The sequence below is a fragment of the Metopolophium dirhodum genome, chromosome 1, assembly GCF_019925205.1.
Source record: "Metopolophium dirhodum isolate CAU chromosome 1, ASM1992520v1, whole genome shotgun sequence".
Lineage (NCBI taxonomy): Eukaryota > Metazoa > Arthropoda > Insecta > Hemiptera > Aphididae > Metopolophium > Metopolophium dirhodum.
In genome coordinates, this window is record NC_083560.1 from 87125216 (window position 1) to 87137822 (window position 12607).

Here is a 12607-nt window from a genome sequence, read left to right on the forward strand (position 1 = left end):
TTTTATAATATAGGTTTCTCTACACGACAACACGACAAACAATCCAAGAGTGAGAAAAAATTATATTTTAAAGACGTATTTTGAATTTTCCCGTATAGACGAACAACATAATAATAATATCATTACTTAATAATGACGATAATGCATCGCACACGTCGTGTTGTACCTATATATGCGATAAGATAGTCGTCAAGATAAGCATTAATCATTGATTTCAAAGGTTAGGTGAAGTTTTATATTGATTGTATACTTTTCCTGCTTTAGGTTAGGTAATCTATAGAATACCTAGTTATTGTATGTATTTTATACTTTTACTGCTCATTTTTGGCATTCTATAGAATACCTAGGATTTCTATATAATACCAGATTCAACACTTTACCGGTAACATATACATTAATAGGTTAGGATCATTATTCATAATTAGTTTGTTTGAGTACCCACAGATTCCCACGACCCCACCCACCGAAAAAAAGGGTGGGTGGTCGTCCCTCTTGGGTTATAGGTTCGGCGCCACTGTAATACAAAAGTACTAAATTAGTACAATAAAATTTAAAACATTTTTATAAAAATATAGGATTATAAATTAATATGTAAAAAAAATTATTTTTTCAATTAGTGAAGTGTATGCTGTGCACACAAAGCACTACTCCACTACATTTATATGACAATTATTTTTATAAATGGGTTTATTACTTACAAAAATAAGAAAAGTGTAATATAAGGGTAATATTATGGCATTACTCATTGACTCAGAATAATTAGCTGACTCACATTTTTTCATATTCTAATGGGTAATAAATTATGATCAAAATCAATGTGAAATGGTTTTTATAATATTATGTTAAATGCAATTAATATAAAATAGGTCGTATTTCAAAAACATAAACTTATCTACTTAATAGTTATAAATCCAATAATAATTATTACTTTCTCCCTCATTATCAAAAACGTAACTAGGAGGTAGCTGGGGTGACTTAGCACCCCCAAAATAACTTATTCAATTGTTTCTCAAAATATTAATAAACCTTTTAAAATTCAACCGTAATTTTTAATTTGTTTTTATTTAAATTAAATAATTATTTTATACTGCCTATGATAAATATGGTAAATATAATCAGCTAAAAAAAGAATTTTTGTTGATACATTGTATTGGTACGATTATTATTTATTATAGATAATTTTACAGTATATGTACTGAACTATTATATACAAACAGTATATTATTATTGTGAAAAATTTAACTTTATTTAATAACAATTTGTTTTTTTGTATAATTCTTTACCAAGTGAAAACTACAAAACCTTCATTAGATTTTATACATATTTAAAAACAAATGCAATTAAATTTAAATACTGACATTTCTTTGAACATTTGAACTTGCTCACTGGTTTTAAGTTCCAGTAAGGTGATTTGACGATCAAATAAATAGGTAGTTAAAAAAGTAGAAACATTTTAGCACCAAGATATGAAATGTTAGACAAATACCTAAATCAATCATCCAGTTTTTGTCCAAGGTTTCTTATTGTAATTTTTAAGTAATACTTTCTTATATTTTGTTCTTTTAATGCTATTTTTATTATAGACAACTTCTAACCATATTTTAGTAGTCTGATGACCACTATTTCAAAAAATAAAAACATTTTGTGGGATACATAATATTGGTACTAATTAAATATATTTCAATATTAGTGTATATTTGTCTGGTATATATTATATTAATACTAATTATTAAATATAATTTAGCATAATATAGTATGACAATTTGGTAGGAAACATGTTATTATTGAACAGCTAATGAAGATAAGAATAGATAAGAATTGTAATTAGTGTAGTAATATCAGTCATGATAAAGTGATCGATTAAAAGCTATACATTTAGGTATGGATGTAAAATTAAAATGTTACTTTATATAATTTTATTTAAGTAATCACAATAATAAAATAAATAAATAAATTCAATTAAAAAACCGTATAAACAATAAAATACCAAAAAATAAAATGAAAAAAAAACCTTAGCATTTTAAGTACATATTTCATGTTAGTAATAAATAATAATTAATAAACTATAAAATATTATAAAAATATATTAAATAAAAAAAAATAATAATTTTTAGTTGAAATACAATATATAAATATATAATATAAAGACAATAATATTTTAATTTTTGACTTTGAAGTAATTATTAACCACACATAAAAATAATTATATAATATTATCATATTATTATGTATGTTTTTGCAAATATATCAATATCAATTGGTGAGTCAGTCTTCTACAACTAATTTCATCTTTAAAAATATTTTGTTTTTAATATTTGATAGCCGAAATAAGAAAGATTGAAGACTAGAAGTTTTTATTAATTTATGGTATATTAGTATTTATTAGAAAATAATAACGTTGGTAACAAATGTTGCCAAGTGATGGTTTTTCTTTTTAATTATATACTATATATGTTTAATTAAATATTTGGAAAATAAAAGTTAATTTTAAGTTACTTAATACCTATTACTTAAATTTAAATATATTTATAAAAATGTATAGTAACAAAATGTTATTGTACATCAAACTTATCCACAGCCAACATATTATGCTTAAATGCTGCTGATTTCAAAAAATAAAAATAATTGTTCCATATAAAATAATTTATACAAATATTTATGCATATATATGTTCTAAACTAGAAATGAAAATTTCTAAGAATAATAATACATAATTTGGTTACGAGTCTGATTTTCCAGTAACAGCCATGTAAGGAACATAATCTATAGCCATAAGACACGCAAAGAGTGTCATTACCATTTTTGGTTTTACTTCAGTAATATCTTCTGGTAAAGCATACACTCTAGCACCCGTCTTTCTGGCCATTGATATTGCATACTTAGCATTTGCTAAATTATCCTAAAAAAAAATAATTCAATTTAGTTACTTATCAAATATTTAAATGTTCAAAAGCAATTTTTTAATTTTTTTGATAATTATTTTTATTAATAATATTACCTCAGCATCACCACCCTCTTTAACTACATCATAATTAATGGTGCCTGGTTTTATTGCATCAATTAAATCAATAACAATTCGGCCATCAGCTAATGCATGATCTTGGAATCCTCTTAAAGTTGAAGATTTATTGGCATTTTGTAACTTGTTGTTAACCCAGGTAACAATTTCTTTTTCGATCATCGGACTTCCAGTCTTAGCAAGTTGAGTTAAGACTGATAAAGTATATGCACGCATTAGTTGCCAAATTAAAGCTATAATAAAAAACATAAAAAATTGTTTAATCACTAGCTTATAGTTATGCTCTATATTAAATCGTTAAACATTTTAGTAAAACTGAAATCAAAAACAGTGAACAATTTTTTTATGAATTATATCGATCTCGGCAGCTATACATTACCGTTACCATTAAAAATAATATACAGATAAGACATAGTATTGTTAATAATGGAAGCGGTCGAATGCTATAGGCCGTTTCCAATAATAATAACACAATGGCTTATCTGTGTATTATAATATCAATGACGTTACCCTAAACAATTAAAATTATGGTATAATCGCAAAAAATATTAAATATGTCATAATGTTAATAACTTTGACCCATTTCTATTTTTTACTGTACCAACAATTATTTATTTATTTTGCTCACCTAATGTAAGTGTTGCATTTCCATCATTTAAATCTTGTCCAGCAATACCAACTAACGAAAACTTTAGTTGACGACCCAACTCAACAGCATAGTTGCAATTTTCCAATTTTTCCATAAATTTTCGCAGTTTAGAAAATTTTCTACATTATAAACATATTGATGTTTGAATTACTTACACTATATTATAATTGTACAAAAACAAAGGGTGTCATTTCACAATTTGTTTTCTCGCTGACATTTCACATCAAATTAGCATTCAGCAGAACCAATCCAGTATCGTTAGCTTTAATATTAAGATTGAATTAATCTATTATAAAAACTTAAGTTAATAACATCATTTGTATTTGTATATTGGTATTATTAAGATATTAAACATTTTCAGCGATATATTAGCACTTTTTGATTGTAATATTTTACAGTTTTACACTCATAACTTGCATCAAAATTGAAATATTATAAAAAAACCAATAAACACAAATAATGTTCTTAACTTTGAGTTGGATAATAGGATTCACTCTAAAATAACGAGAATGGTTTGGTTCAATACTAATTTGCCATGTTATGCATGATTCACGGAGATTAAACTTATTGTGTGCTAACATCCTCTTAAGTGAATTTGAAATGTATAAAAATTTATTAATTTAATTTTAAGATTTCATACGGAGTTCAAATTATAATTTTTTACCTGTGTACTTTGGACCAATTAACAATTCCTGGTTTAATAATATCATACAATTGAAAAATGATGAGACCATCTGCTAAATCTGAATAAAGCCAATTAACATGAGGTGCAACACCCATAGAATTCATCCAATTTCTGTATGCTATAATAAAAATTAGAGAATTCATTACATAATACGAAAATGAAATAAAAATACTAATTAACAGTATACCGGTTGATTCTTTCATCATTATACTCGTTATACTCATAATTTCAAAAAGTGTAAATGTTAATTAAAATAACTTTATTTCTAGTCTCTAAAAACAATATTTTTAAATATTTTTATCCTTAACAATTTCAAAGTTTTTTACTTTTTGAATGACAGCATAATTTCACATTTCAAAGCAGAATATTTTTCTAAGTATTTAGATACATGAAAATCAAAATTAGGAAGAGTAGCTTATGAGTTATTAGTATTTAATATTTAGATGAGCGGGGTGGAATGGTAGGCGAGGACCCTGCAAAATGTTGGTCCACTACTCCATTCCTCTTAACTTTAAATACTTAAAACTTATAAAGTATCAAAATACTCGGAAAAATATTCTGCTTTTGAAGATGAAATTAAAACTGTGGGTTGTAGTTCAAAAAAGTAAAAACCTTAGAAAAATTATAAGGATAAAAATATTTAAAAATATAATTTTTAATTAGCCCGTTATTTTGTAACCACTTCAAGCCATGTAAAAATATGATTTCAAAAAAATTAATACTTTTTGAATAATAATAAGTCCTTGGTGAAATGTATCACATAGTATATAAAAATGAGATTCAAATATAAATCTTATAAAAAAATAAAAACTAACTTTTTTCTTCTCTTGTTTCTTCAATCGATTCTAATCCTGCAATTTCTCCTTCGGGTTTGTCTAATCCTGGATGATTGTTAAACAAATTAGCAACAAATGCAAGATTTAATTTGTATACACCATTCACGACATCAACAGGTGTAACAAAACTTCGACAGCCTAACTTAGCTGCTTGCTGCAACATTATATCTGCTCTTTTGTTCAAATCCGGTTCCTTTATAGACAATAAATGTAATTTAATTATCCAAATATATAAATTTAAGTAAAAGGAGTCCTATTAAAAACATATTTATAAAAACCAAAATATATATTTATTGAACAAAATTTAAAAAATAAACTATTAATTACTAAAATCAATAAGAAATATTCAAATTAAAATAATATTTGATAAGTCAAAGGCCAAAGCTAAAATAATAAAATACAACATTATTGTGTTCATTTTTAATTATTTTAAATATTGATCAATAAAAGAATACTATGTTTCTTACACACATTTGCTTTTATTTATTCCTAGATCCTCAGGAAACAAAAATGTAAAAATTATTCATAATTAGTAATTACCATTAACGCAGACATATCAACATCAGAATCAAGTGGTGCAATTTGCTTCATAAGGTATGTGTATATTTCTGAATCAGTTATATCATTTTGGAAATTATGGCACTGTCTGAAATTAGCAAAATATTTTACAATTATCTATACTTAACAAAACTAAATATTAATTTATACCTTGAAACTCCAGCACGATTCAAATGGTAGTTAACCCATCTAAGAAGTATTGCTTCTGGAGATAGTTTTATAAGCTCTTCAATTTTTTCTCCATCTTGTAACAATGTAGCTAACCCAGGACAGTTTTCAAGAGTTATTTGATTAAACAATCCTATCTAAATAATTTAAATTAAATTATAAAATTAAATTATGTTTTTTTTAATTGTTTTATTGCCAAAAATATATTTACCCTAATAATTTGCCAGAGTAAACCAAGGACTAAATGTGGTTTTCCTTTAGCAAGATCATGAGCATCAATATTCACAATATTACAACCAATAGATTGACTGGAAACTAGTGCTAATGTTAAATTTTCCAATTTTTTGTAAACAGTAAGGTTGCTTTTATTTGTTTCTTTATTAATTGCCCTTTCATCAATTGTATCGGGACAAGAATGATTAATAACTTTGCTAAAAAAAAGATTTTAAACAATTATGATATATATATTAATATATATACAAAATTACCAATATAAATAATATAATAATTGTTGGTTTTTAGTCAAAAATCTGTTTACCAGAGCAAAATTCCATCTATGACCTTTTCATACAAATTTTTCCCTTCACATTCTATTGGAAGTAAATGCTTTAGGTCAGGATCATTACTCAAGTTACTATTGATCCAATCAGAAAATGCAAGCTGTTCTTCTAAACGTACAGAATGTGTTGTTCCTTCACTTGATGCATCAGACATACCACCTAAAGTTTCTAAGTTTTCTTTTTTAGAAACAACTTGTTTAAATGAGCTAGCAACTTCTCCTGCTTTTAAGTCTGAACATAGCTGGAAAGTATATTAATGTTCAATGTTTATAACTTTGAGTTTGTTTAGATGTTAGATAAGTATATAAAATATTCAACCTTTTTAAATTCTGAAAATACAAGTTTTCCTTTTGTTTCAGTTCTTTTACCATCATAATCTTCAATCATTTTTCGAACTTTCCATGCAGGTAACTTAAAACCACATAAATCTAGAGCCTCTTGTAGTTCTGAAAGATCAATAGTTCCATCTCCATTTTTATCAATCTAAAAAAAAATAAAAAAATAAATTCTTTTATTCAATACAAACTGATTTTTATGTAATTATAAAATTGAACATATTTGAAAATAGTAGAGAAGTAATTAGACATTTAAAAAATTTTAACATATTTTATGTAAATAATTGAAAAGTTTTGTATGGAGTCTTAAATGTAATAGGTACTCATGTTACCCAGTATTTGTTCTAATGGTACAAATCTTTTTTTTAATAATCGCGTTATAGAATATAGAAAGTTAATAAACCTGTAATATGGCATATACTAATATATAAATATCTTAGTTGTTGGTAGGCAATATGGCAAATGTTTTATATTTTATAAATTGGCAGGTATCTATCATTTTTAATGTTATTTAATTGTGAATTTTCTAATGAATAATAAATGATATGATTCCATAACAATAATAAAAAAATATTTTAAATGGTATAGGTACCTACTGTGTACCTAGGTTGTGCATTCGGTGTTAAAATTTTAAACTCTTAATAGTTTTCAAAAGCGCAGGGAAAAACAAAACAAAAATTGAGGAAAAACTATAATTTTTACGCAAAATTGGTTTTTGGTTAGTGTAACTCTAAAACAAATAACTGTAGATACATGAAAATTTTACTTAATATTTTTATTATATTAATTTTTTTATACACGACAAAATATTTTGACTTGTTTTAAGCAGTTTAAGGTCCTTACACACTGCAACGGTAGCGGTGAATTGATGCAGGACACATTTCACCGCTCGCCCCAGTGGTAAAACAAAGACAATAGAATTTAACGCCACCACCACCGCTGCAGGGTGTAGGGACCTTTAAGGACATTTTCAAATTTCAATTGTTTTAGTTTTTTTTCTAAAAATGTCAATTTAATTTTATTCATTGGTTCAAAAAGTTTGAATATTTAATACGAGCTTCCTAATACATTGTTACAATGACGGATGAAAAATATTAAAAATACATTAAAAGAATTTAAAGTTCAAATTTCGAAAAAATTTAAAAATGATTTTGTAAATAAAAATTTTATGAAAAAAATTTAAAATTTAAAACAAGTTTCTATGTAAGTAAATTATTCTGTAACCAAAAAATCTAAAAATATAAAATCACAGTTTTTTTTTTTATAGATATTTTATGTTTAAATTTGATCAAAATTAGATATTTAAATGAAGAAGAACGATTTTATACTGTATGAATTATGGTACAAAATATGTAATATACCAGTACTAAGTAGGTAGGTATTTTTGTAATAAAATTATAATATAAAAAATAATGTAAAATCGAAATGGCCAAAATTCATCATTAATAATAATTGTAGGTATTAAATATTAATAAATAATATGTAATAACTAATAACTAATGAGTACTTAGTAAGTAGGGGCTATGAATTGGGGCTTCAAGGGCTCGTACATATTGATATCTTAATACGGGAGACCAAATAAACATGGAACATTGTTACCCATACCTATATTATTAGTAATTAGTACCTTATTAGGTAATACAACATTATTAGTTTTAATCTATAAAAATAGATACAAAATTCTTCATATATATATCTTATTTTTCTAATAGTATTATATTCTACGAACTTCTAACTACTTATATAAATAATATTTGGATAATATGAAAATTCAAAATTAACTTAGTTGGGATTATTAAAAAAAATATAAGTTGATTTTTAGTTAACATAGATAAATGTATTGGGTTAAAGTTAAGTTAATTAAAACAGCAAACTAGTAAGTTAAGTTAATAAGTTAAAAAGCTTCGATTTTCTTCAACAGTTTCTTTTCTAATAGGAAAATGAATCTAGTTTGGAGAGCAAAAGTAAAAATTTCCAAGTAGTTTTCAAAAGAAGTATCAAAAACAAAAAAAAATTAAGAGAAAATGGTTTTTGACAAAATTGATTTTGGTGTAACTCAAAAACAAATGACTGTAGACACTAAAATGTTCACTGAATATTAGCATTTGCCTCAGCATTTTCTATGCACGATAAGCTTTTCAAAATATTTTGATTTTTGGCTTGTTTTGAGTGGTTTTCAATTTTTTTTAGGTTTTTTCTCTATAAATGTCAATGAAATTGTATTCGTTGACTCAAAATGTTTGAAAATTTAATACAAGACTACTAATATCAATTTCAATGACAGCTAAAAAATATAAAAAATACAGTCAACATTTTTTTTATAAGCATTTAAATTTTGAATTTATTTAAAATTTATCAAATTGAAAATTGATAAATGATTTTGTAGTTAAAAATTTATAAAATTTTATACTGACCTGACTGTCTACGCTCAAAATTGCTTTAGTTATACAATGATAATATATCATTGAATTCAAATTTAATACCATCCATTACAGTGACCCACTAACCTACTGTACAGCAGAGTGACACCCACTTGTCCACCTTTTTATCTAAAACTTTGAAAGTAAATCCAACCTTGTGATAAAATAAAATTATTGATATTTTTTACTTATTCTTTTTATTTGAACAAATACATTCAATACACTTAGTATTTTTACATTACTTAATTCACAAGTTTATAAGATAGGCGTTGTTATACATAGGAAATATTGTCTTGCAATTTAAAGGTTTTTACAATAAATAAACAATTTTATAATAACTAATAGTTGTGACAAGCACTGTTAAATTTTAGGAACAATCATTTTTTTTTAATTATCTGACTGTTCATCTTAGGCTTCTAAAAAGTTATGTTGAGGTAGAAGTAGTTTTAAGCCTAAGATTGGTGGTTTAATTGCCAAACAAATAAATATTTAGTTGGTGTTTGATCTTAGATCATTAGTAAAATGGTAGATTGGTAGATAATATAAATATATATATATATATCTCAAAATAAATATATAGTCATGAAGTTAATAAATATTACTCTGCAAAGAAAATATGCAAGGTTCATTGATGTTAATAAATATGATAAAATTTTAAATTATTTGGTATTTTATTTCTTAAATTGAATTAAATTTATAAGAATTAAGTCAGTATTTATTATTTATTCTTAAAAGAGTTGGTTATGTGCGTTACACCACTACACCATTAATGGGTAAATGAGTACAAATCACTGACTGTTCAACATATAATTTACTTGTGTATGCCGAGGAATATTCCTTTTAAATTTTTAAATAACCAGACAATTATTTGGACAATTAATGTCTATTATGATCGAGGGGATTATACCAGTTGGCCACTTTCCTAGATATCAAGGCTCTCTAATTCTAATAGATTCTATTAGTGATTAAGTCGAAATTGACATATTGTTTTTAAATTAAAAGGTTAGAAATTTACAACAGTTTACATCTTTAAAATGCTTATAATTTGATTTAAAGTTAAAATATCAAAAATAAACATATTGTTTTACCTTGAAATTTGATTATAGATCAATTCGCACTAATATTAAAAATAACAGAAAAACGGATTCATCTAAATGTAAAATTTGATATGTTATGTGTTAGTAAGACGGATATAACACATTTGGGGATAATGTCAAATTAAGTTATTCAATAATTAAATAATGTAACAAAATATGTTGTCTGTAGTCCAAATGCAACATAGCAAATTTTATGTGTTCAGCATAACCAATCCTTCCTGAGTGAACTTTTTTTGTATTATTTTATAATTTTATGTTACATCAATCAAAAGGTGTACTTGTAATCCATTGTTTTCGAACACCTACAAAAATTGCATTTTTAATTGAAATTGGAGCCCTAGCCATAACTTATTTTTTTACATAAATATTTTATATTTATCTGATAAATTCAATTGTTAACTACTTATTATAAATTTTGTGTTGATGTACTTTTAAATGACTCATACGAAAAGAAGATAACATTTCATTATGGTATCTGTACAGTGAACACGTAAATTAAAAAATATAAATAATTATTCTACATAGAACTTTATTTTATTTTATCAGTTTATAGTCTATACAGTTAAAATATGAATACCCTTCCATCCTGAGTAATGTAATTTGAAACAAAATTAATTTATAATAACACGTAATTATAAAGTAGTTACAATTAGTTTGATAACTTATCACAAATTGGACATTTCAGATCATAAAATATTAATAAACACATTCATGTCAACTCTGGCATCACAATATTTGAATGTGAATATTTGTGGTTGCATATAATTTATAGCTAACGGTAATTTATACGTGTACCCATATAAAATATATATATTTAGGAGTCGCTACAAAAATTGAATATCATTCGGGGGTCGTCACAGTAAAAAGGTTAAGAAGCACTGGTAAATAATATAATATATTATATATAAACGAGTGTTATCATTTTATAAAAATGTTCTAATTCTTTATCAGAAACACAAAAAATACTTATCAGCATATTATTGACTATATAATAATACCAGTGTACTGACAACTAAGCATATTATTATAAAGTCAAATAAAACCGTAAAAGTATTATTATTTATTACTTTTGATGGTAATATAGTATTAGATAGTACATTTATTGCGACTGTTGAAATAATAATGAAACATTATACAAAATTATAATTAATATTATAATTTAACAATTAAAGTAATTCGAGACCAAAATAAGTAGTAACAATATAATATATTATTATTGTTGTAGGTAGGTGGTACCTATAATAGGCTATAATAATAATATGAACACAATGAACCATTCAAATGTTGAAATCTTAAGCCCCCACGGGGAAGACGTCGGCAGGTATGACAACGGGTGACAAAGAAAATCTATCGCTTGGGTACCATATCGTTGGGAGAAAATCCAGTAAGGCACACCACAAATACCTTATACCTAATATTAAATAAAATATAATGTGCAGCATTCGAGTAGGTAGGTACAGGTCGCGTCGTCGTTAGTAAGTTACCTTGGAAAATTGTTCCTTGAGCTCGTCGTCGGCCGCAGCGACGTTCGCGCTGCCGTTGAGTGCCTTGACGTAGTTTGAGACCTTAGACATTTTTCAGGACTAACAGATCACGCGAGGGAGGGTGGAAGGTGTCCAACACGAATTGCTGCGTCGTAACTCAAAAGCGACTGATGATTTATGTAACAACGATGATGGTGACACGGCGCCGACAGTTTACGACGAGAGTCCGAACGGCATAACGTTTTTCGATATTGGTACTTAACGTCGAAACGGCAAAGACGAAACTGTTGTTGACGGTCTGTAGTTCTGTACTCTGTAGTAAGCAAGTGACGACGAGGCGGAAATGAGGCGCGCCTCCGTACTGCTGGTGACGAGTGACGACGTGTTCTGGGCGCGACGGCGGTCGGAGTGTTCGCTGTTCGACTGTGAGGTCCGTGGTATGCGATCGTATATTAGTTACGTTACTAGCGTGCGTGCGTGTGTTGATCTGGTGAGGCGGCACGATTACGGTGCGGAGCGGAGGGGTGGAGGAGTCGCCGCCGCTGTGTGGACTGCGCACACTTTAACGTCGCGACTAAACTGACGATAAAGCGATGTTTGTGTCGAGATGGTTCGCCGTCTTTGTCTATCGCATGCGTGATACCTATAATATTATACGAATTTATTGTATTAGGACGACGACGTGTTCTATTTCCAACACGCCGATGACCGATCGATCTATTAGGCGATAATGATTCTCAAAACACGTTTGGATATGTCGTGAAGCCAACCTACGCGTCTTGAGGCCGACTAACTC

General features: G+C 26.6%; 1 protein-coding gene across 1 annotated transcript; it reads right to left on the bottom strand.

The window, feature by feature from the left end:
• Positions 1-2149: 2149 nt before the first annotated feature.
• On the bottom strand, positions 2150-12607 carry LOC132935684 (plastin-3-like). Its single transcript, XM_061002300.1, has 11 exons — positions 11812-12607; positions 6794-6958; positions 6454-6716; positions 6127-6346; positions 5898-6052; positions 5730-5835; positions 5169-5382; positions 4333-4471; positions 3648-3787; positions 2999-3252; positions 2150-2899 (listed from the first exon to the last, which is right to left on the bottom strand). Exons 1-11 carry the CDS (start codon positions 11899-11901, stop codon positions 2720-2722), a joined length of 1926 nt encoding a protein of 641 aa, XP_060858283.1. The 5' UTR covers positions 11902-12607; the 3' UTR covers positions 2150-2719.